General features: G+C 60.9%; 11 protein-coding genes across 11 annotated transcripts; 7 read left to right on the top strand and 4 right to left on the bottom strand.

The window, feature by feature from the left end:
• Positions 1–197: 197 nt before the first annotated feature.
• Positions 198–1,336, top strand: RHTO_00944 (uncharacterized protein; the record flags this gene model as incomplete). The annotated part of the gene is made up of 5 exons (XM_016414628.1): positions 198–210; positions 302–595; positions 655–667; positions 751–1,009; positions 1,085–1,336. The coding sequence occupies 5 exons, from the start codon at positions 198–200 to the stop codon at positions 1,334–1,336; spliced, it is 831 nt and encodes a 276-aa protein (XP_016273309.1).
• A 187-nt stretch (positions 1,337–1,523) lies between these two features.
• On the bottom strand, positions 1,524–2,473 carry RHTO_00943 (NmrA-like domain containing protein; the record flags this gene model as incomplete). The annotated part of the gene is made up of 2 exons (XM_016414627.1): positions 1,524–1,956; positions 2,019–2,473. The coding sequence occupies 2 exons, from the start codon at positions 2,471–2,473 to the stop codon at positions 1,524–1,526; spliced, it is 888 nt and encodes a 295-aa protein (XP_016273308.1).
• Positions 2,474–2,973: 500 nt separating this feature from the next.
• RHTO_00942 (folic acid synthesis protein) lies at positions 2,974–5,676 on the bottom strand (the record flags this gene model as incomplete). Its single annotated transcript, XM_016414626.1, has 4 exons — positions 2,974–3,988; positions 4,064–4,305; positions 4,413–4,910; positions 5,005–5,676. The coding sequence occupies 4 exons, from the start codon at positions 5,674–5,676 to the stop codon at positions 2,974–2,976; spliced, it is 2,427 nt and encodes an 808-aa protein (XP_016273307.1).
• Positions 5,677–6,001: 325 nt separating this feature from the next.
• Positions 6,002–7,925, top strand: RHTO_00941 (MFS transporter; the record flags this gene model as incomplete). The annotated part of the gene is made up of 8 exons (XM_016414625.1): positions 6,002–6,020; positions 6,113–6,193; positions 6,258–6,362; positions 6,442–6,497; positions 6,599–6,656; positions 6,758–7,237; positions 7,295–7,693; positions 7,753–7,925. The coding sequence occupies 8 exons, from the start codon at positions 6,002–6,004 to the stop codon at positions 7,923–7,925; spliced, it is 1,371 nt and encodes a 456-aa protein (XP_016273306.1).
• A 500-nt stretch (positions 7,926–8,425) lies between these two features.
• RHTO_00940 (uncharacterized protein) lies at positions 8,426–9,746 on the top strand (the record flags this gene model as incomplete). The annotated part of the gene is made up of 3 exons (XM_016414624.1): positions 8,426–8,722; positions 8,817–8,865; positions 8,926–9,746. 3 exons carry the CDS (start codon positions 8,426–8,428, stop codon positions 9,744–9,746), a joined length of 1,167 nt encoding a protein of 388 aa, XP_016273305.1.
• A 314-nt stretch (positions 9,747–10,060) lies between these two features.
• Positions 10,061–11,313, top strand: RHTO_00939 (uncharacterized protein; the record flags this gene model as incomplete). The annotated part of the gene is made up of 2 exons (XM_016414623.1): positions 10,061–10,469; positions 10,523–11,313. The coding sequence occupies 2 exons, from the start codon at positions 10,061–10,063 to the stop codon at positions 11,311–11,313; spliced, it is 1,200 nt and encodes a 399-aa protein (XP_016273304.1).
• Positions 11,314–11,856: 543 nt separating this feature from the next.
• On the top strand, positions 11,857–12,963 carry RHTO_00938 (uncharacterized protein; the record flags this gene model as incomplete). Its single annotated transcript, XM_016414622.1, has 2 exons — positions 11,857–12,223; positions 12,305–12,963. 2 exons carry the CDS (start codon positions 11,857–11,859, stop codon positions 12,961–12,963), a joined length of 1,026 nt encoding a protein of 341 aa, XP_016273303.1.
• A 324-nt stretch (positions 12,964–13,287) lies between these two features.
• RHTO_00937 (uncharacterized protein) lies at positions 13,288–14,599 on the top strand (the record flags this gene model as incomplete). The annotated part of the gene is made up of 3 exons (XM_016414621.1): positions 13,288–13,690; positions 13,812–14,254; positions 14,312–14,599. The coding sequence occupies 3 exons, from the start codon at positions 13,288–13,290 to the stop codon at positions 14,597–14,599; spliced, it is 1,134 nt and encodes a 377-aa protein (XP_016273302.1).
• Positions 14,600–14,848: 249 nt separating this feature from the next.
• Positions 14,849–16,048, bottom strand: RHTO_00936 (U3 snoRNP-associated protein Esf2; the record flags this gene model as incomplete). Its single annotated transcript, XM_016414620.1, has 4 exons — positions 14,849–15,141; positions 15,213–15,296; positions 15,356–15,475; positions 15,565–16,048. The coding sequence occupies 4 exons, from the start codon at positions 16,046–16,048 to the stop codon at positions 14,849–14,851; spliced, it is 981 nt and encodes a 326-aa protein (XP_016273301.1).
• Positions 16,049–16,682: 634 nt separating this feature from the next.
• On the top strand, positions 16,683–20,653 carry RHTO_00935 (5'-3' exoribonuclease 2; the record flags this gene model as incomplete). The annotated part of the gene is made up of 9 exons (XM_016414619.1): positions 16,683–16,699; positions 16,804–16,903; positions 16,963–17,064; positions 17,129–17,497; positions 17,563–18,223; positions 18,289–19,084; positions 19,147–19,431; positions 19,492–20,336; positions 20,397–20,653. The coding sequence occupies 9 exons, from the start codon at positions 16,683–16,685 to the stop codon at positions 20,651–20,653; spliced, it is 3,432 nt and encodes a 1,143-aa protein (XP_016273300.1).
• A 325-nt stretch (positions 20,654–20,978) lies between these two features.
• RHTO_00934 (uncharacterized protein) lies at positions 20,979–22,384 on the bottom strand (the record flags this gene model as incomplete). Its single annotated transcript, XM_016414618.1, has 2 exons — positions 20,979–21,919; positions 21,982–22,384. 2 exons carry the CDS (start codon positions 22,382–22,384, stop codon positions 20,979–20,981), a joined length of 1,344 nt encoding a protein of 447 aa, XP_016273299.1.
• Positions 22,385–22,764: the final 380 nt, after the last annotated feature.

Below are 22,764 nucleotides of genomic sequence, written 5' to 3'. Positions count from 1 at the left end.
GTTGCCTGCGACTGCCTCTCTTTTCCCTCTCCTCCTGGACCATCCGACCTCGCGATGTCGGCCAACTACGGCAGCGCAGCGACTGCTGCACCCGCCACCAGCAAGTTGTCGCTCGACAGGCTCCCAGCGGGAACTCGTCCTGCGCATCGTTGACGCTGCGGCGAGCGTGGACGAGACGCAAGAGGGCTCGACGGTCGATGAAGGCGCAGGGTGCGATACAGACTGTCGTGGGCCGCCAAGTCGAAGGCGCGAGCTCCTGCGGCTGTCCAGAGTGAACAAGCAGATCGGGCGGAACGCGCAGGCGCAGTCGTGGGAGTCGCTCAGATCGAGTTGCCCAAGGACCGAGAACTCGTCGAGGGCGCTCCTACGTACTTGACCGGCGCCGTCAAGAATCTCAAGGCGACGATCAAGCCACCGAGGATTCCCGGTGCGGCGTATCTCTCGCCCGTCCACGACGACTTTGCGATACTCGCTCGCCTTCCGAAACTCAAGACGCTCATCGTAGTGGTGAAGAGCTTCCTTGGCGACAAACGCACGAGTGAGTTTGGCGTGTCGACAGTCGACATCAACCTCTCAGCGGAGAGTCCGCTGCGCCGTGAGCGCTCTCCTTCGGCTTGTTGGCCACAGAGTCGGCTGACGAGTAGCTTCCTGCAGGACTCGACGACCTGTGCATCGTCAGCGGCATCCTGAACTTCCCCGCGACCACCGACAAAGCACCTCTCGCGCTCAAACGCCTCGCACTCTGCGCAGCGAATCCAGCCTCTCGACGCTTCTCTCCACCTCTGTCCTCCCACATTTCCGCTCTTTCCGCCTTGCAGCGCGCCAGGAGTTCGACCTGTGGGCCGGCGTAGACTGGGTCGACCTGCCCGACCCGCAGCCCGAACTCGTCGACCAACTCGACTTCCTCCAGTTCGAAGACCACCACGGCGAGATGACTCCGGTTGGCTGGTACACGAGCAATGCGCCAACGCTCTGCATGGCCAACTCCGAAGCCGCGCACCTCGACAAGGTTCGGTACTTGTACATCAACCCGCGTCCGTACGGGGACGAGAGTTGGAGTGTGCCCCGAGATGCGTAACTCGAGGCGGTGTTCCTTCCCGCGAACCTGGGAAAGTTCTTTGCGGACGATCTAAATGAGATCTGCAAGGCGATCGAGGTACCGGTCGTCACGGCGGAGGACGGCCACATCGACCCGAGGACTGACGAGGAAAGGGACGAGTTGAAAAAGCGGCGCGAGACAACCCACGATGAGTTCGACTTTGACGAGGCCGAGTGGATGTACCGGACAGAGTTTATCACCCCTGCGTTTGTCAAGTATATCCAGTCAAACGAGTAGGCATCGTAACTTCAGCAATAACCGTCTTCTTTGCTTCTTTCTCCGCCGCGCGCCTTGCTTGTACTTCCCAGACGATAGCTCACCACAGGGGCTTGCGTTCCGAACCGCATGCACGCTCGTCCTCTTGCAGAGAAGCACGGCAAAAATCTGAACGACATGTCGTTTCAGCCGCCTTTCCCGTCTAGAGTCAAGCCTGCTCCTTGAGGACATCCTCAACGCTCTTCGGTTTCCACTCCGGCCACCTAGCGTTGTCGAGCTCGTGTCCGCGGTCAACCGTCGCACCCTTCTCCCAGCTCAGCAACAAGAACTCGATGAAGCTCTTGATGAAGTCGCTCTGTACGTCCTTGGCGATCTTCTCCGCCTCCTTGACGGGCACATACTCGACACGGACGTCCTGCTCTGGGTGAAGGCGACGGTAGATGTCGACGATCTGGTTGTACGTCTTGCGGTCGCCCTCGATACGAAGGATGGCTGGCTCGGACGGCGATGGGAAGGATGTGAGCGTAGAGAGGTGGTGGACGAGGAAGCGAGCGACGTCAAGACGAGTGGTCCAGCTGATCGGGGTGTCGCCTTTGCCGACGAGGCGAATTCGTCCAGTCGTCGTGTCGAAGCCGAGGAAGCTGTATGAGAGCACAAGATCAGCACAAGGGCATAAAAGCGAGAGCGAGAGAAGGCAACGCACGCATTGAAAGTTGTATCGGTGAACGGTCCGTTGAAGATGAGGAGAGCGGACAAACCGACGCTTTTGAGCGAGTCCTGAATCTGCTTCTTGCCGTATATGATCGGGTGCACTTCGCTCTGCTCGATATTCGTCGTAGGATTGCCGAACTCGCCCGGAACGAAGAGCTTGACGCCAGCCTCCTTGGCCGCTTTGACGAGGGCGACTTGGGCGTCTCGGTCGGTGAGGGTCGCAATCACGACGTCGACACCCTCGAGGGCATCGACAAGCGACGAAGACGACGCGTAGTCGACCTCCTTGACGAGGGCGCCCGACGGGAAGGACGAGTCGCGATTCGAGTCTTTGCGGGTGAGGACAGTCGTCACGAAGCCGGCCTTGAGGAGCTCAGGAAGGATGACGGATCCGAGTGTGCCAGCTCCAGCGAGGGCGACAGACTTGACGAGCGAAGAAGCGGGCATGGTGTTATACGTCGTGTCGAGAGGAGTCGGAGGTTTGGGAGGTGGACGGCGAGAGGAGGCGTCGGCTGCGGGAGTGCTGGGAGTGCGAGAAAGAGAGAAGAGACGCAGCGAGCTGCGCGAGGTCGTGCGCAGCGTCTGTCAGCGGCGTCAGCATTGCGAAATGCTTCGACAGAGCGGATTGCGAAAAGGCGGTGATCCGACTTCGTAAGCAGGTCGGTCACGTGATGCGATGTCAGCGTCTATTGCGAATGTCGCGAGACGCTTTGTCCGCACAGCAGCGATACCGGCGGGTGGAACGAACGATGTAGAAGTGCCCGGAGTGAGCAAAAGGGCGAAGGAGGCGAATGCCTGGAGAATTACAACAAGCACGTTGAGGCTCGACGACGAGATAATGCGGCTGCGACAGTACTGCTGGACAACGTGGAAGGATTGCCGAGGAGGACAGATAAGCGGGAAGCAACGGAGGAAAAGAGATGAAGACTCACTGGACCCGAACCCATCTATGCCTCCCCAATTCGACTCTTGTAGATCTTGTCCGCGACCTGCACAACCTCCCTCGAATCCTTTGTCTCGTGCACCCGGACGACCTCGCACCATCCGCTCGCGACGCACGCCATGACAGCCGCAGCCGTCTCCATCCTGCGCTCCTTCGCGTCCTTCTTCTCCGGCGCAAGGAACCTCTTCCTCGACAAACCGAGGAGGACGGGGTACTCTCGTAGCGTCGGTGAGGAGGCGAAGAGTTCGGGAAGGTGGCGGAGGAGAGCAAAGTTCTGGTCCGAGAATTTGGCGAATCCGAAACCGGGGTCGAGGACGATGTTCCACCTCCTGACGCCCGCAGCGAGCGCCTTCTCAACCATCTCCTCCATCTCGCGTCGGACGCCCTCGATGAGTCCGCCGTCGTAGGTCGTGAGGCGGGTCATAGTCGAGGGATCGCCTCGACTGTGCATGAGGACGACCGGGCAAGCCTTCTCCGCCATGACTTTGAGCATGCCCGGCTCGCGTCCTCCATAGACGTCGTTGATGACGTCTGCGCCAGCATCGAGCGCGGCGCGAGCAACGTCGGGACGGAAAGTGTCGATGCTGATCACAGCGCGCTTCGAGTCTTCGGCTGCACGAAGAGCCTTGACGAATGGCACGACTCGTCGAATCTCCTCTTCTGAGCCGATGTCGGCGGCGCCAGGACGTGTGCTCATCCCGCCAACGTCGACGATATCCGCTCCCTCCTCGAGATGCTTCCTCGCTTCACTCAGTGCGACTTCGACGTCTGACGACCTCGCCGCATCGCCGTCGGAGAACGAGTCGGGCGTGAGGTTGAGGATGGACATGACGAGTGTGCGAGTGTCGGAGGCGTAGGGGAGGAAGGAAGAGGTGGGGCGGAAGTAGGGGTGGACGAGCGAGGCGGAGAGAGGGAAGACGCGGTGGACTGTCGAGGCGAAAGACGGCGAGGTCGTAAGTGAGGAGAGGAGCTCGGAAGGCGTCTTCTTCAGGCTGGGGTGGACAAGCGAAGGGGCGAGGCTGTTTCGAGGTTGCAACATTGTCAGCTCTCCCGCCGTCGAGAAATAGAGCAGGCCCTCTGAAGCTCGAACGCACTCGACAAGCGGTCGCAGCACGAACTCCCTCTCCGCAATGCCCTGATGCGGCACCTTCAGCCACCGTCCCTCCTCGTCCTTCTCGCCCGTCTCGCGCGTGTCCAGCACGACGTCTTCGTAGAGGAGGAGGTCGAGGTCGATCACGCGTGGGCCATTCCGGAAGGTCGAAAAGTCGCGACCGAGGGTTGACTCGACGCGTTTCAGGAGGGTGAGGAGGCGGAGGGGAGGAAGGGTCGTCTCAATCTGCATAGCCGCAGCGCGTCAGTCTCAACATCAACTACGTCGACGCTAACGAGTACCGCAAGAGCACGACGGTCTGCGAAATATGAAGCAAGAGCCGAAGTACGCACCTTGACAACCGCGTTGAGGAACCGCTCCTGCTCCTCATGATACATCGCGTCGCTCTCATACATCCAGCTCGTCTCAACAACCTGCGTCCGGCCCTCCTCGGCGCCAAGGCGGTCGAGCGTCGAGACTGCGTCGTTGAGGTTCTTGACCCGCTGTCCGAGGTTCGTGCCGAGTCCAATGTACGCCGTACGCAGGGTCTTCGAGCCGCTCGAAGCGGGAGTGGTCGAGTATGCGCGTGTGGCGGAGGTGGAGAAGAGTGCGGGAAAGTCCGCTCGTGAACGGGTCACTTGGACCGAAGGGTGCTTGGCGAACATCAGCGCGGCGGGTTTCGAGAGGCGGACGGTCGTGCGAGGGATCTTCCAATCGAGCTGTGGCGACGGTCCAGATGCGGAAGAGGGCGCGGCTGGTATGGGCGATGGGGAGGTGTGCGGAGTGAGCAGGAGAGAGGAGAGCGAGACGACGATGGATTCGATCGTGAGGGGCTTGGTCGACGTAAAGTGCTGTGAGACGAGAGACGACGCATCAGACTACAATTCCTCCCTCTTAGCGGGACCGCGAAGAGCGCGAGACGGCATCTTGATGCCCGACACGCACCTCCTCAGCCCGCTTGACCGCCCCTCTCCAGCCCAACCAGCCCATTCGAGCTCCGTTACTCGCAATCATGCCGTCGTCGGGAGCTGAAAACTCGAAATCGACAATGACTTCCTGCTCGTCGAGGCGTTCGCACGGGTTGAGGCCGATAATAACGTGCCGGCGGAGTTGGCGGACGAAGAGGGTATCGTTCGCGGGGGAGGCAGCGGTCGGAAGGAGAGTGTAGGCGTCGAGAGAGTCGGTGGGAGCGTCGGCAGAAGGAATGGAGTAGTCGGAGCGAGAGCGAGAGAGGACAACGCCGATTGATTCGGCGGTGAGGAGTGCGCGCGGGCGGCGAAGTTCGATGCGGACGTTCGGCGCCTTTGCCCTGAAGATGACAACCTTTGCGAGCTGTTCTGCGACGACTTCGAGCGGGATACCCGACAGTTCACCCTCGCCAACTGATGAGGAGACGGCGAGTTCGCGGACGTGTCGCTCGACGTGCTTGGTGACTGTGCCGTAGTTGAGCGAGTCTGCGAGGAGATTGTCGGTGTCTGCCTCGTCGTCAACGTGCGTGTGGATCTCGAGCGAGCAGACGAGCGGTTGGTCCTTGTGCGGGCGCTGCCAGTGGTCGGGCGCAAGGGCGGGCGTGCGCAGGACGAGGTCGGTGACGCGGATCACGTCGCACAGAGTCATCCACGCCCTGTTCTAGCCAGTCCTAGCCGAGTCGACCGTCGTGGGAGAGCGAGAGATCAACTTCGCCTCCTCCCGTTCACTTTGCTCGACGCTGAGCTCGCTGTGCGATGGGTGCGCACGCTAGATACGTTGTGTTAGCTGCTGCGACCGTCGCATCGCTGTCCTGCGGCCTCAACTATTCGTTCTCGTGCGCTCACCTCATCCTCGGCACCACATCTCGCTGACTGACCTCATTCCTCGCTCACACAGCGCATATGCACCTCAGCTGGCTACCAGGCTCGCTTTGACATCGACACAGACGAACGCAGTCGGCGCGGCGGGAAACATGGGCGTCTACCTGTCCTGTGAGTCTTCACTTTGCTCGCCAGGTGGAGGAAGGGAATCGCGCAAGATGCTGACCCTCCGGCACTTGTCCGGCGACGGTGTCGCTCTCCAGCACCCTTCATCGGACGGATAGTCGACCGCCGAGGCCCGAAACCGACACTCGTTTTTGCCGCCTTTGCCCTCACCGCGGGCTGTTCGTCTCCTTCTCTCCCTCAGAGCACTAGAAAGTCCGGCTGACCACCTTCCTCGCGAAACAGACTTCATCATACGAGCTTTCTACCTCGCCGGTGCGGCAGAAGGAGGGTTGTTCGAGCGCTTTGGGCTGCCAGGACTGGTTGCGGCGGAACTCTTGACGGGAATGGGTGCGTCGACTCGTCGTCTTTCGCAGCCAATGCGCTGTCCCCGCTTGAGTGTGGGTTCTGACGCATGTATGTGTCGCAGGTTCGACGGCAGGACTGAGTTCGGCAGGAAACAGCGTCGCCAAGTCGTTCAGAAAGGTGCGTCGGCAAACACCTCGGGTCATGCTCCTGGCGCCTCGTAGACGGCGTCTGAGGCTGTTTGCCGAAGAACGGTCGCTAAGCCTTGCTCGAGACAACAGCGACGAGCGGCAGCTCTCTCGGTCGTCTTGTCCGGCTTTGGATTGTCGGCCTTCCTCTGTGAGTGTCCCTGCCACCTGCTGTGCGCCCCTCGATCGCTCTTCCGGTCAGCAGGCGCTTTGCGTGAAGCGGGCTTGAGCTCACGCACTCAACGCTCGCAGATTCGACCCTCTCCTCCCTCTTCCTCCACCCTCGCCACCGCTCCTCCTCCTCTCGCCCATCCTCGTCTCTCTCCGAAATCCTCGCGCTTAAGGAGCGAGCGCAAGAATACGACCTAACCTCCGACTTCCTCCTCCTCCTCGCACTTGGAAGTCTCGTCAGTATGCTTGTCGGGCTGGCGTTCGTTAGGCCTGTCTTGCGAGAGGCGGAGGCGGTCAAGGACGCTTCGACGACTGTTGGGGAAGAAGAGGAAGGGGTCGATGCGGAGAGCGTCGCAGCGGAAATCGACACTGAGCGACCTGGTTCTTTGCCTTCCGCTCGCGCTTCCCCGGAGCGCACCCCGCTTCTCCGCTCTCAATCGTCAAAGTCGACGTCGTCGGTCGTCCCGGATCGCAACATCACCGGGTTGGCGTTGCTGCGCGAGCTGGACTTTTACTTGATCTTCCTCTTCAATGGGCTGTGTGCCGGCGTCGGGCTTTGCTGTGCGTCGCAGTCTGTCACTAGCGTATCGAGGTACGCTAACGCTCGACGTTGCGCAGACATCAACAACCTCGGGACCGTCGTCCGCGCCCTTTCCCCCTCCTCCCCCTCAGTGCCCAATTCCGCCATCCTCCAATCCCGCCTCGTCTCCCTTCTCTCCATCTTCAACTGCCTCGGCCGCCTTTTCTCCGGCTTCGGCTCCGACTATCTCCTCCACCACCGTCTGCTCCCCCTTCCCCGAGTCTTCTGGCTTCCCCTGACCGCCTCACTCCTCCTTTCCTCGCAACTCGCCGCACTAGCGGTCTCCAGCCCTAGAGCGCTGTGGATTCCGACTGCATTGACGGGCCTCGCGCATGGATGTTTGTTCGGGTTGAGCGGTATCATTGGGTTGGAGAGGTTCGGAATCAAGAGTTGGAGTCAGACGAATGGAGTATTGGCGCTTGCTCCTGCTGTGTTCGGTGCGGTCACTTTCTCCCCCTAACCTACTTTGCTGAGCTGACGGAAGAGTGAGGAACAGGCCAATCTACCAACCTCCTCTTCGGGACAATCTACGACTCCCGCGCCGTCCTCGTCGGCAAAGCGCGCTACACCCCTGCATTCTGGATGACGAGCGGGATGGCGCTGTGTGCGGTTGGAACTGGGGCGTGGTTGGCGGGCGGGAGGGAGGAGATGAGGAGGAGGGCCGGGTAGACGAGAGTGTGGTGGGTGGAAGGGCGTAGATCCCGGGTGTTGTATTCGCATTGCTTGCATCGCATCTACTGCGCGGTTGTGTAGCAAGAACGGGCGAGTCCAACGGTACTTCCGCTGACCCTGGCACTAGCAAGCCCTATTGGCACCATATAGGTGTTGCCTGGAGTCAAGCGTTCACAACGAGATCGGGCGCATAGTCAAGTGGTCTTAAGACGCCAGTCTTCGATAACAGCCTGCGCGCTGTTTCAGAGTCGAACTGGAGATCGTGGGTTCAAATCCCACTGTGCTCGCGATTACACTTTTGCCATTCCTTTGCTTCTCAGCCTTTTTGCTACTGCTCGACTGGCTCGCACTGCTTAGGAACAGAGCAGCCGACTGTCCTTTTGCCCGCATCACGCGGAATCAGTTCGAAGGGGGGCGCCGACTCCGCCCTCTCCCTTTCACACTTCACTTCTCGCTGCCCTCCTCACGCTCACACCGCTTCGCGCGACTCGCTGCCCATGCCAACCTTCCTCCCGCTCGACCTCGTGCTCGCCATCGTCCGCCTCGCCACCGCGCGCGAGGTGCCCGACGAGGACTCGCCCATGCACCATCAGCGAGTCGCCCATCTCTGCCTCGTCTGCAAGGCTTTCTGGGACGTCGTCGAGCCGTTGCTTTGGAAGGCCTTGCAGATCGGACGCATCGAAGAGCTCCATTCCTTCGCTGAGAGGAGCGGGAGGCACCCTCGCCTCCTCGAGCAGGTCGAAGAGTTCCGCGGCGGAGACGGGGGAGCAGGCGCACTATCAGGCAGACGACCAGTCAGACGACCAGTCAGAATAGATGGATGAGGGGGACGAGGCTGCTTCCATCCTGTGCTCTTGCTTGCCGAACCTGCGGGTCTACCGTTCGAAGGCGCTCGGCTCGCATGCGGTGTCGATGGAGGCCTTCGCCATGTTTGAGCGTGAGTTCCTCCCATCCACTGTATGCCCCTGAATCGCTGACAACTAGTCGCTACTTGCAGACCTAACGATCCTCGAGCTGTCCTGTCACAGACTCGCCGACCTCCCGACCGACTTGCAGTTGCCGCTGCTCGAAGCTCTCTCGCTCAGGGAGTGCTTCGTCGCTATGGCAACCTGCCAACGTCTGCTGATGCCGACCTGCACGCCCAAGCTTCGCAAGATGCACCTTGACTGCGTTATAATGCACAGCACAGGTTTCCTGATCGCAACGCCAGACCCTCGTCCCCTCGACTATCTTCAACTTGTCGCCTGGGATCGCCAGTTCTATCCTCCGATATACCTCGGTCTCCATCGCGTGCAGAACATTGTCCATGGCTGGAGCGTGGCGAAGAGAATCCGCAACTTTCCCAGCGCCGCCAGCTTGGGGACGCCGCTTCACCTTCGACTGTACCCGCTTCCCAAGCGCTCCGAGAAACACAGCATACACCTCAACTACGACGACGAGATTGAGGATGCCATCGCTTCCGTGTGCAACATGACCTCGCGAGGCCGCGTCAAGTCGCTCTTCCTCCCTTCCGACTTTGACAACCCCGCCTGGTTCGACCACCGGCGTACACGCGCCCTCTTCTTCTCGCTCTTCGAGGCATGCCGCGACTCCGACACGCCGGTCATCATCTACGACGAGGGCGAGTCGGAGGACGACTTCCTTCCGGCTTTCGACCGCTTCCTCGCCTCGAGCGGCAACACGGACGTCCGTGAACGCCTTCTCCAGGAGAATATCGAGCGCGTGAGGATCTGGCAGGAGTACACGACGGAGCACCAGCTCGAGTATCCGCCAAATCGCTCGTCGTCCGGCGGCGACTCGCGCTTGAACGACTCGTAAATCTTCGCCGCGCTTCCCTCTCTCCCTCTCCGTCTCAAGCACCATCCAAGGCGTTTTACCGACTTTGCCTCTCTCCATCGCTTGCTGACGAGGTGTAGCAGCGCTTTCGAGCTGGAGGATTGACAATTGCAACACTCCGCGCCTCTCCTTTGACTTCCTGCACCGTTTCGCATGCAAAGAGAGAACGAGAGAAGCTTTCGAGAACCGAATAGCCGCCCAGCGAATGAGTCTCCTTCGCCCGCACCGCTTCCTCCTCCTCTTCCTCCTCCACCTCGCTTCTCTCGCTCTCACACGCTCAGACTGCTCGCTCTGCCATGCCAGCCTTCCTCTCACTCGACCTCGTCCTGCTGATCATCCACCGTGTCATCGACCGCGACCTGTCCGACGAGGACTGGCTCGCTTACCGGCGACGACTTGATGGGCTCTGCCTCGTCTGCAAGGACTTTCGGGACGCGGTGCAGCCGGTGTTGTGGAGGACATTGCGTGTTAAGAGGCTAGAGCAGTTTCACCAGGCGGCTGGGAGGGAGGGGAGGAACCGGCACCTCCTCAAGCATGTCCAGGAGATGCGGGCGGGCGACGGTTCGCGAGCAGGTCGGGATGCGCCAGAAGAGCCGGACGAGGCTTCGTTCATCGTGCGGTACTACCTGCCGAACTTGCGGCAGTACTCGTCGACTTGGTTTGGGCGCAAGCAGGTGTCGTTGGAGGGATTCGGGTTGTTTGAGCGTGAGTTGTCGCCTTCTTTCTCCGTGATGCCGAGCTGACACACTGATGTACAGGTCTAACGACCCTGCGACTCTACGGCCACCGACTGAGCGAAGCTCCGCTCGACTTGCGACTTCCGGCGCTCCAGATCCTCTCGCTCGACTCGTGCGACGGTCCCTACGCCTCTTTCCAGCGCCTACTTCTACCTGAAACTACGCCTCGCTTGCAGAAGCTGCACACGAGCCGGCTACGGATGCACATGCCCGCCCTCTCGCCGTTCACGACCGACCTAAGTCGCCTGCGATACGCCCTCGTTACTGGAGCGAATGACGGACTCGACGCGCTCGACTTCCTTGGGCTGGACGAAACGCCGGTCGTCGTCAAGACTTGGCATATCGAAACCGGTCTCGACGACTTCGACCTCTTCTTCCAACTCACTCCGGCATTCCATCTCCAATTGTACGCCTCACCTTGGCGCCGCTTCTTCGGCAGCGACTACACGCAACAGAACGAGGAGCTCGACCGCATCGTCGACGACATGATGCTCCTCGTCTCGCACGGCCGCGTCAAGTCGCTCCTCCTTCCCTCGGATTTCGACGATACGACCTGGTTCACCTGCCGATGGACTCGCGCCGCCTTTTTCGCACTCCTCGAGTCCTGTCACGACTTTGACGTGCCTGTGGTCGTCTACGACGAGTCTGAGCGGAGGACGGACGACTTTTCGCCCGCGTTCGAGCGCTTTTTAGCTTCGAGCGGCGATGCCGACTTTCGAGAAGGGCTGCTTGACAAGAACGCTGAGCGCGTGCGGATCTGGTCGGAGTACACGGCCGAGAAAGGCCTGCAAATCCCGCCCGACCGACCTTAAATCGTTGACAACTCGCGCGATACCGACTTGCAAACCCCTCTCAAACCGGCTCCAACGGATCTGCAGATTGTGCAGGATAAGCATTCCCGCTACGAACGACCTCCAGGCCGATGCATGGAGGGACTGCGGCGAGGGAAATCTGGACCAGGCTGAGAGGGGATCGCAGGAGCAGAAGTCTCGGCGCAACGGACTGGCGACTGCACGTCTGCAATCGCTGTCTCGGACCTCGCTGTGCTTAACGAGGCTCGCGCCATTGCTTGCAGTGGAACGGAGTTCGCAACGCTTTCCTCTCGCCCACGCGCTCGCCGGGTTCGCAGGCTCAGATTCGTCTCGACTCCTCCTTCGCTTCTCTCCTTCTCTCCTTCTCTCCTTCTCTCCGACGCTATGACATCTACAGCGCACTTTGTCTCCTCCGGCCTCACATCAATCGTACTCGCGCCGCCAGCGTCCGCGGACTTCCCGCTCGCTCGCCTCTTTCCCTCCTTCACCTCACTTCATCTCGCTTCACCTGCGACCGGACCGCTCGTATCCATACACACGAACATGCCTGCCACCCTGCCGCTCGAACTCGCCCTCCTTGTGGTCGATTTCGCCCTTGTTCGCGGCAAAGACGAGAAGAAGCTCGAGCAACGCCGACGCTTGAGGCCATTGAGCTACGTCTGCAAGGCCTTCCACAAAGCGGTCAGACCGACTCTGAACACTCGCCCCATCTTCTTCAAGGGCAGGCAGCGCTCCTCGATCAACAAGCTTGAAGAAGTCGCCCGCGCAGGCACTTTCGCCGACGTCTCCGTCGTCTGCGGCATTCCGGACGACCCGTTTGACGTTGTTCGAGCGAACGGCCAAGCCATCAAGACGCTCGTCCACAAGGGAAGGCTCGGGCGAGCTGCACGCCTGTCGACTATACCGCGCGGTACTTTCCGGGTGTGTAGCATTTTCTCTACTCCGTCGAGGTCCGCGCAAATTCCATTCTGACCGAGACTCATGCGTGCAGCCCTCGAGGAATTGAAACTCCTCTTCCTCGTCTGCATCAAGCCTTCTCCTCGTCAAAACACCGATTCTCTCGCCATCAATCAGCTCAGCCTCCTCTCTCCGCTCCCTGCCCGAGTCATTCTCGACTTCCTGCGCCCCGCCTTGACGCCAAACCTGCGCAGCCTCGCGCTGCTCGACGCCCATCGCTTCGAGGAGAATGCGGCCACCCTCCTCCTCGCAGCCGCCGCAAGTTTTTCACGACTCGACTTTGTCCAACTGCACTACGAACGTCCTTCCGACACCAGTCTCTCCGCACTCGGCCAGGTCGTTCCGACACTGGGCTGCGGACCTTACTGCGACACGGAGTACATCCAGCTCACCGGCGTCGATGCGCTATGTGCCGAAGGAGCGAAGATGCGCGTGAGGCAAACCAGGGCCAGTGACTATGTCGAAGACCTTGTCGCGGCCATCGAGAAGGGCGCAGGGCGGAAGGCGCTCTTTCTTCCTTACGGCACGGGCTGCTACATGAAGACCCAACGCCGTCTCGAAGCCGCTATCAAAAAGTATCGGATCAAGCACGTCGGCTACTATTCAGATCGCAAGGACGACCTCTTCGACAGCTCGACATCGGAACCCTTCCGCCGCTACCTCGCGAAGGAAAGGCTCGAAGGACGCATGTGAGGCGGTGAGGGATTCCGGAGGGGGCAGTAGGATACGGACAAACCTGTAAAGCTCGCTTGAACGCTTGGGAACGCTGCTGTCGTTGAGACCGCGAGCAACTTGTCCTCGTCGTTCCGCTGACCTTCGCAACTCGACGAAAGCCTTGCGAGCGCCCGAATATCTGCTTCCGCGGGTTGCAAGCGACTCGACAGCGCTCCTGCAAGCTCATACTCTGGCACTCTCACCCGCCGGACTTACCGGGTCACGACGAGGCCCGACCGTCCTCCCTTGTCCTCCTCCTCCTCACTTCGCCCGCTCTCACACGCTCAGACTGCTCGTTAAGCCATGCCAGCCACTCTCCCGCTCGAACTCGTTCATGCAATTCTCCGCGCCTACATCCAGCGCGACTTCTTCGACGAGGATTGGTCGCCCTACCACCACCGGATTGCACCGCTCTGCCTCGTCTGCAAGGACTTCAAGTACGTCGTTCAGCCTGTCCTCTGGTCGCACTTGCGCCTCAGCAGCTACCAGCAACTCGAGAAGCTCGGCGCGCCTGAGACTGGCACCTCCCACCTCTTCCAGCACGTCGAGGAGTTGGCAGGACTCGACTGCCGGCGCACCGCGCACTTCCGCTTTGAGCAACAAGCCTTTGATATCCTCGGTATGGTCGCACCGAGCTTGCAGCACATCACCTTGCGCACTTTCGGCGGGACTTATGCCTTCGTCCACAAAGTCAGCTCATTTGCAGGTGCGTACAGTGGGACTTTAACGACATTTACTCGCCCACACACTGAGACGCCCTATTACAGCCTAAAGATCCCTCGCCCTGGAGGATTTTGCCCTGTACGACGTTCCGACGTCGGTCCTAGCCAACCTGCAGATCTTATCGCTCGTCCGCGTGAGCGTTTGTGACTGGATCATGGCGAAGCTCCTCCACAAGGATTGCACTCCGCGTCTACGGCGCCTCTACCTCGCAGAACTCCTGGACACCGACGAGCCCGAAGATATGTTTGCCGAGTCCTTCCTTCCGCTCCAAGATCTCGACCTGCGCCGCGTCAAGACTGTCCAGCTCAAACCGCAGAGCGTTGAGCTGCTTCCCTCGGCTTTGTACCACCCGGACGGCCCATTCGACAACAAGGCGGACGTCCTCCTCTCTTGGACGGCGCAAAGCGGCTACCAGCTTTCGGGGCCCTTCGAGCTCCCTCGCTTTTTCCAACTCCACATTTTGCACTGGATGCTCGAAGCCCCGACGTCGCAATTCACCGAGGCGATCAGAAGCGTGCTCGACGTCGTTTGGGGCGAAGAGGTCGAGGTCATCTTCCTTCCCTGAATCGTTCGCCAACGCGCAGCTGTCCCGACCTGGATCCAGCGCGGCCTCCGCACCCTCTTCGACGTGTGCATCGACGCGGGTGTCTCGATCTACTTCTACGACGACAGCTCCGAAGAGTCGTCCCTTCACATGTCGGACGCCTTCCTCCGCTTCATCGACAACCCTTTGATGCCGGACGAGAACCCTCTCAAGGTTGAGTGGGAACGCCGGACGCACGAAGTGCGGCCATGGACGGACGACGGGACGTTGTGGGACTTGGCAAAGGGCTTTGACGAGGAAAGCGAGTCGGGCAAAGAGGATGGGCTGGGCAACGATGACGTCCCGTAGGACGACGGCCTGGGAGTCGTGGAAGATCGAGTAGGCGACGCAGTCGGCTAAGCGAGGAGGTCGAGGATTCTCGGAGGAGCGGGACGAGTTGACGAGGGTGGCGCGAGTCGCGCTACACGGCAGGCATCTTCCGTAGCGAATAGATCATGGACCACTGGACATCGCAGTACAATCCCTCCTCCGGCACAGCTCAGGAGCGAAGATAGCGAATGAGCAGCGCGAGTTGCGAGAAATCTCTGAAACTCGCGCCTAGAACAACCTCCCCAACACGCTCTGCAGCGCTCCCTCTCCGTCCTTCGCGCTCCTCTTCTCCTTCTCACCCAAGTCCACCCTCTCCCTCTGCCTGAACCTCTTCCTCTTGCTCTCCTCGCCGTCCTCCTCGGCGCCACGCTTCTTCGCCTGCTTCCCCCTCGAAGCAGCCTTCTCCTCGATCTTCTTGTTCGTACGCGCGCGCTCGACGGCCGTTAGGTAGGCTTCGTTCTGCGTGCGAGTGGAGGAGAGGTGGAAGCGTAGGAGAGAAGTTTGGGTTGCGCGTTCGAGTGCTGCGATGCGCGCGGGGGAAGCGTCAAGATAAGTACCGATAGAGAGATAGAGGGAGGAGTAGGAGACGCACCGAACTGCTCGCTCAGCTGGTCCCAACGGAACCGGGGCAAGTACTTCATCGTCCAGACATCGTCTTTCCACTCGCGCTTTCCGCCTGTGCAGCCAAAGATCTCAGCGTCCGCGAGCGAGTGAGTGTGCAAGGAAGCGACGCACCGATCGGCTGAGCGTTGAGCATCTCTGCGACGGATCGCGCGACCCGCTTGTCCTCGAACTCGACCCAGCCCTCCTTGAACCGGTGGGACTGGTGCTTCTCCTTCTTCTTGCGGTTGAGACCTGCGTCGCATACCGCCAAATACAATCAGCTGACTGCTCAACCCGAAGTCGGCATAAGCCAAGCGAATCGAGGTGAACCCGCGACGCACCCTTTTCCTTGTTCGCTGGCTCGAGGTACAACCGCCCAACGTCTCCATACCGACTCATCAAGTCCCTCACACTTGCCGGACCCATCCCAGGCGGAAGGCGCGAGAGATAGACCAATCCAGGCGTCTTGGCGCCCTTCTTGAGCGAACGAGGGAGGAGATGTTCCGGCAGGGTTGTGCGGGCGAGGAGATCCCGCTCCGAGAGCTCTTTGTCGTCCGCGTTCTCCTGCGCCATGCTGTCCTCCAGGCCTCCCTGATCCTCATCCGCCTCGTCCACTTCCACCTCGCCCGCGTTGTCTCCTTTGTCGGCCTCGTTCTCTTGCAAAAACGCCGCAAGTCGACTGTCATCGCCCTTCGCGTCCTCCACAGTGTGCCCGTCATCCCTGTCGAGCGTGTCGCGCGATGTCGAAGCCCTTGGAGAAGCGGCTGCTGCACCAGACGAAGCGCGCCTCTTCTTGCCCGCCGACTTTAATGTAGTAGCTGGCATAGTCTGTACGGTCCTCGTGACAGTCCCAGCAGGGTCACAGCGAGCGTGAGAGCGTGTGAGCGAGAGATGGAGATGGACGAGCTTGCTGAGCGAGGCGAGAGAGCGGGTTCGACTCGCTTCAACCCGGTCGACTCGCTTCAACCCGGTCTGCTGCGCTGTTCTCGGCCAGGTGAGCTCTCACTGACTATCCGAAGCTCGTTTGAATTGGCGCTGTGACTACCGGTGCGGCGTAGGGCGGGCGACGCGAGCTGCTCCACCTCCCAGCGGATTCTCATCGCCACGACGACGAAACAGCGCCGCGACGGCTTGCGGGTGGGCTGGGTGGTCTTGAACGGACTGATTTAGATGAGAAATGGGGACCAGAGCTTGAAGCAAGACTTCGGAGACGCTGCCGACGGAGCATGACTGGTCATCAGGTTCGAGGCGGACGAGGGTTGGAGGGTCGTTGTGGGCCGCAGGAACAAACGGCGAGGCTCGCGAGTGACGGGGACATTGTGCACAACCAGTGTCGAGCCTTTGGAGTATCCGGGATCAATGCTGACCTCGTCTTGCTCTCCCTACAGCACCACCCTCTCTCCCCTCTTTCGTCTATCGCCAATACCGCACTTCGCGGTAGGAAGAGCAGTAGGACGACATGGGTGTCCCAGCACTGTGAGTACTAAGCATTCTTGCGCGGAGCACGAAGCCTGCAGGGAGGACGCCTGCGCTTCGTCCTGCATCCCCTTGTATGTGGCTGACTTACCGAACTTGTGCAGCTTCCGCTGGCTGTCGAAGAAGTACCCGAAGCTCGTCACGTCGGTCATCGAGGAGCAGCCCGTCCAGGTTCCCGGACCCGATGGCGAGGTCGAGTTTCTCGTGCGTCTTCCCGTTCTGTCCTGCAACTCTCCCCGTTGACACCCGGTTCTTGCACACAGCCCGTCGACTCGTCGGGACCGAACCCGAACGGCGAAGAATTCGATAATCTGTATCTAGATATGAACGGTATCGTGCATCCTTGTACGCATCCCGAAGGAAAGGTGCACACCCGCTTCCTCTCGTCTTCTGCTAGCGTGACGTGTGCTGACGAGTCTCACTCCGCAGCCCGCACCGAAGACGGAGGAGGACATGATGCGCGAGGTCTTCATCTACACCGACCGGGTCGTCTCGATGGTCCGCCCCCGCAAGCTCCTCATGATGGCCATCGACGGTGTCGCTCCCCGCGCAAAGATGAACCAGCAGCGCTCTCGTCGTTTCCGTTCGGCGCAGGAAGCGAAACAGAAGGAGGAGGATCGACAGAACGCGATCAAGGAGCTTGAGGCGATGGGGAAGGAGGTCAGTGATGAGTATAGGAACGAGAAGGGGTGGGACTCGAATGCGATCACGCCGGGAACGCCGTTCATGGACTTGTTGGCGAAGAGTCTGCGGTACTGGGTGCGGAAGAAGATCAATGAGGACCCCGGATGGGCAGGCGTGCGTTGTCTCGCTTCTTATCCCCTTTCAGCTGTACCCATTGCTGACAGCATCCGCCGACCCAGCTCGAGGTCATCATCTCGGACGCGTCGGTTCCTGGCGAGGGCGAGCACAAGATCATGGACTTCATCCGCCGCCAGCGCGTCTCTCCCGACCACGACCCGAACACGAAGCACGTCATCTACGGTCTCGACGCCGACTTGATCATGCTTTCGCTCGCGACGCACGAGCCGCACTTCAAGGTCCTCCGCGAGGACGTCTTTGCGGATGAGAAGAAGAAGGGGCGTGGGTGTCACCGCTGCGGACAGCCTGGACACCACTCGAGTCAATGTACGGGCGAGGTGAAGAAGCCTGAGGCGGACTTGACGCCCAAGGGCGCGCCAGGCAGCCTCAAGCCGTTCATCTTCCTCGACGTTGCGACACTCCGCGAATACCTCGCCGTCGAGCTCTCCGCCCCGATCCACACCTTCCCCTTCAACCTCGAACGCGCGATTGACGACTGGGTCTTCCTCATCTTCTTCGTCGGAAACGATTTCCTGCCGCACTTGCCTTCGCTCGAGATTCGCGAAGGAGCTATCGACACTCTCATCGGGATCTGGAAGAACAGCCTCGAGCGCATGGGCGGATACTTGACCAACCACGGAAAGGTCGAGCTCAAGCGCGTCCAGATCATCTTCGAGCAGTTGGCGATGCGCGAGGACGAGATCTTCCGCAAGAGGCGTGAAGGTGCGTTTCGCTTAATGCTCCATCCGCGTGTGTCCGCTTGACTGACGCACTACATTTCCGCGTAGCCGAGGAGCGTCAGGACCGCGCCGAGAAGCGAAGAAAGATCGAGCGCGAGCAGCGCGACCAGCACCGGAACGGCGGAGGCGGCGGCAACCACATGCGCTTCCCCGAGCCGACCGCTGCGCCTGAGCAGGACTACGTCGAGGTCAACGCGAACGGTACCGTCGCGGTCACCGCCTCGGGACCTGCTGGACTTCCCGCCAAGCCGCAGTGGGCGGCGGATGCGGCGGCCAAGTCGGAGGAGAAGGAGGCGGACAAGGGCAAGGAGGCGGCGTCGCTTGTCGGGTCGAACAAGTCGATTGTCGCGAACCGGATGGCAATCCGCATGGCCAACCTCTCGGCTGCCGACATGCTCAAGGCCGAACTCGCTGCCGGCTCGTCTTCCTCCGACGCCAAGACCGAGACGCCCGCTGCGGAGGAGGACGACGCCGAGGTGAAGAAGGAGAAAGAGGCAGAGGAGGCGGGCAAGGCGGAGGCGGAGCGCAACTCGGCTGCGGCTGCCAAGCTCAAGGCCGAGATGCTCGCTTCGTCGGAAGACCAGATGGCGGATGAGGCGACCTCCCCTCGCGGCACGAAGCGCGCTGCGCCACCCGACGACGGCGTCGGCTCGCAGGACCCCGATGACGCGCTTGATCCCGAGGTCGACGAGGACGACGAGGAGGACGCCGACGGCGTCAACGCGTTCCTCAAGAGCAGCCTCCTCCCGCCCAAGCCGGCGATGGTCGCTGGTCTCGGTATCGCTGAGCCCCCGCCTCTCAAGATGCTCGGCAACAACGTCGTCGAGCAGGACGACACCGTCAAGTGCGTCTGAAGCACTCACTTCTCCCGGCTGCCGTCACTGACTCTCGCTTCTCGCCCTACAGGCTGTGGGAGCCAGGCTACAAGGAGCGCTACTACCGGTCCAAGTTCGGCGTCGAGCTCAGCGATGTCGAGTTCCGCAAGAAAATCGTCAAGTGCTACGTGGAGGGGCTGTGTTGGGTCCTCCACTACTACTACCAGGGGACCCCCAGCTGGCAGTGGTACTACCCGTACCACTTCAGCCCCTTCGCTAGCGACTTTGTCGATATCGACCAACTCGAGATCGACTTTGAGCTCGGCGCCCCTTTCCGACCCTACGAGCAGCTCATGGGCGTCTTCCCGGCGGCGAGGTGAGTGGTTTGACCTTACACACCTGTGCGAGAAGAGCTGAGCTGACGTCTTTCTCGCAGTCGCATTCACCTCCCCGAGCCTTTCCAACCCCTCATGACCGAGTCGGACTCGCCCATCATCGACTTCTACCCCGAAGAGTTCCACATCGACATGAACGGCAAGAAGATGCTGTGGCAGGGCGTTGCGCTCCTGCCCTTCATCGACGAGAAGCGCCTCCTCGACGCGATGGCCGGCAAGTACCCGCACTTGAGCGACTTTGAGATTCAGCGCAACGAGCGCGGCAAGGACGTCATCCTCGTCGGCAACAAGCACCCGCTGTACGATTACATCGAGGGCTTGTACGGCAAGAAGAAGGCCAAGGAGCCTGTCCCGCTCGTCGCGAAGCGGAGCAAGGGCATCGCCGGCGCCGTTCTTCCCGACGACACCGTTCCCGGCACGACCTTCGACTCGCCCTTGCCGTCGATGCCCGACATTGTCAACGACGAGTCGATCTCGGCCTACTTCTTCTTCCCTCCGCAGACTCAGCCTCACCGATCCGTCCTCCTCCCTGGCGCCAAACTCGAGCGCAGCAACTTGACGCCCTACGACAAGGACCAGGTGCGAAGAGGTGCGGGCGAACGGACGGAGAGCAACGGCTTCCACGCGATGCGGCAGCGGGATCAGGGCGGACCTGGGTTCGCCAAGGTTGACCGCGTTGGTCGAGGGACGCCGCAAGGGCGCGGCGGCTACCAAGGTGGAACAAACTCGTCGTACGGAGGAGGCGGAGGAGGTGGAGGGGGCTACGCGTCGGGATACAACACGCCTGGCGGGTATTCGAGCGGAGCGCAGACGCCGCAGGGGGCCTACGCGGGGTACGGTTACGGTCAAGGTGGTGGAGGAGGCGCGTACGGAGGATACGCAGGCTGTAAGATCTTCCGACTCGCCCCTTGGCGAGACTTGCCGACTGACCTTCTCTTCTTCGCAGACAACGCCGGCGCACGACCACCCGCCGCGTCTTACGGCGGCGCTGCCGGCTACGCTCTTCCAACAGGCTACATCGCCCCTCCGCTGCCATCCGGCTACCGACCGCCCCCGCCACCGCCTGCGCCTTACTACCCTCAGCAGACTCAGCAAGGGCCTGGCGGCGCAAGGTACCCTCAGCAGCCTCCCTCTTACCCTCCGTACAGTCAGTATGGTGGCGCAGGCGGCTACGGCGGATACGGAGGCCAAGGGAGGTACTGATGGCGAGGATGCGCAAGGAGGAGGAGTCGCGTTCGCTCATTTATCGGGTCTTTGACGCATATCGCTCTGTTTGTCCTTCCTCTCTGTACTCGCACTGATGTACTCATTGCTGGCCACGCTCGATCCGGCTCTACCAACCTCGCTGCGAGCCTTGCGTCGACTCGAGAGGAAGAGGAGAACAATGCGGCTTTGCGCTCTACAAGTTCTGCAGGTTTCTTGACAGCCTGTCACTACAATGTGCGTACGCTTGCTGTAAAGCGGTCCTCCTCACAGCCACTCATAGCCGCCTACCAAGCTCCCCTCACCCTCGTCGCCTCAATCTCTCTCACTCCTCCACTTCCGCATCTTCTTCCTCCGTACCCCACTCGTCGTCCTCCTCATCCTCGCCCTCGTCCTCCGAGTAGAAGTCGCCGCCCAAGTCGTCCTCATCGTCGAGATCTCCGATCTCTCCGAAGCTCTTGGCGAAAGTCCAAAGCGTCTCTTCGTGAGTCTTGGGTGACGTTGCCTCGCCCGTCCTCGACCGGCGAGACTCAACGACAGACTCAACGATGAGAGGACTCTCATCCGGCATCGACGGGTCGTTGACGAAGCGGAGGAAGGCGTCCGACATGCGCAAGGACGACTCCTCCGAGCTGTCACTGTAGAAGTAGATCGAGATGCCGGCGTCGATGCATTCGTCGAAGAGAGTGCGGAGGCCTCGCTGGATCCAGGTCGGGACGTTTGCGCGGTTGCGGACGCTCGACGGAAGGAAGATGACCTCGAACTCTTCGCCCCAAACGATGTCGAGCACGCTTCTGATCGCCTCGGTGAACTGCGACGTTGGGGCTTCAAGCATCCAGTGCAAAATGTGGAGCTGGAAAAAGCGAGGGAGCTCGAAGGACCCCGAAAGCTGGTAGCCGCTTTGCGCCGTCCAAGAGAGGAGGACGTCCGACTTGTTGCCGAATGGGCCGTCCGGGTGGTACAAAGCCGAGGGAAGCAGCTCAACGCTCTCCGGTTTGAGCTGGACAGTCTTGACGCGGCGCAGGTCGAGGCCTTGAATTGGAAGACGAGGCTCGGGGAACCAGGAGTCAGGTTCGTTGGCGTCAAAGATATCTGCGAGGTAGAGCCGCCGAAGAGCTGGCGTACAGTCCTCGTGAAGAACGCGCGAGACGCCGTAGGGCGAAGCGCTACTCACGCGGACGAGCGATAAGTCGTACAGGTTGGCGAGGACAAGGGATCTCGAAATGTCGCACAAGAAATAGCTCTCGAGGGCGAGGGACGTTAGGGCTGCGGAGACGCACATCAGCCGGCGTGCAGAAAGCGATCTGACAGATTTCTGCAGCACGCACCCATGCAAAACGCCACCCTCTCCATGTCGAAGACGCTCCCGCCGAAGCTGCGCATTGCAACGCTCCGCACGTTCGGCAGCAGCGACCCGATGAGCTCGTCGACTTGCAGGCCATCGCGGAAATGCCCGTCGCAGTCAGGCCCGAGTCCCGCGAAATCCTCGACGTGCTGGAAGAGGCGCGAGGTGCCAGTCTCAGGCTCGGCGAGCTTTTCGAGTTGGGCGTCGCTGCTGAGGCGCAAACGAGACCATAGGACCCGCTGCACAAGGTCCTTGAAGGCCTTGCAGACGAGGCAGAGCGTCGCGAGGCGATGGTGGTAGGGCGACCAGTCCTCGTAGAAGAAGTCGCGCTGGATGTACGCGCGGACAATGTCGAGGACAGTTTCGAGCGGGAGACTGGCTGGCATGGCTGAGCGGGCAGTCTGAAGCGTGGGTGAGCAAGCGATGTGGTGAGGAGGAGGACAAGGGAGGACGGTCGGACCTCGTCGAGCGCCGGCAAGTCCGGTGGTGAGAGAGCCAGAGTATGAGGTTGCAGGAGCGCTGTAGGGTCGCTGGAAGCCCGCAGAACCAGCTACTCGCGCGCTCGCAAGGCTTTCGTCGACTTGCGAAGGTCAAGCGGGACGAGGAGGACGAGTGGCTCGCGTTCTCGTCGACAGCAGCGTCTCAAGCGTTCAAGCGAGCTTTACAGGTTTCTCCGTATCCTACTGCACCCTCCGGAAGCCCTCGACGCCTCACATGCGCCCCCCGGAGCCTCTCCCTGTCGAGGTAGCGGCGGAACGGTTCCGAA

The sequence above is a fragment of the Rhodotorula toruloides genome (genome assembly GCF_000320785.1).
Source record: "Rhodotorula toruloides NP11 unplaced genomic scaffold Scaffold11, whole genome shotgun sequence".
NCBI classification, from domain to species: domain Eukaryota; kingdom Fungi; phylum Basidiomycota; class Microbotryomycetes; order Sporidiobolales; family Sporidiobolaceae; genus Rhodotorula; species Rhodotorula toruloides.
This window is presented reverse-complemented; position numbering and strand designations above follow the sequence as displayed.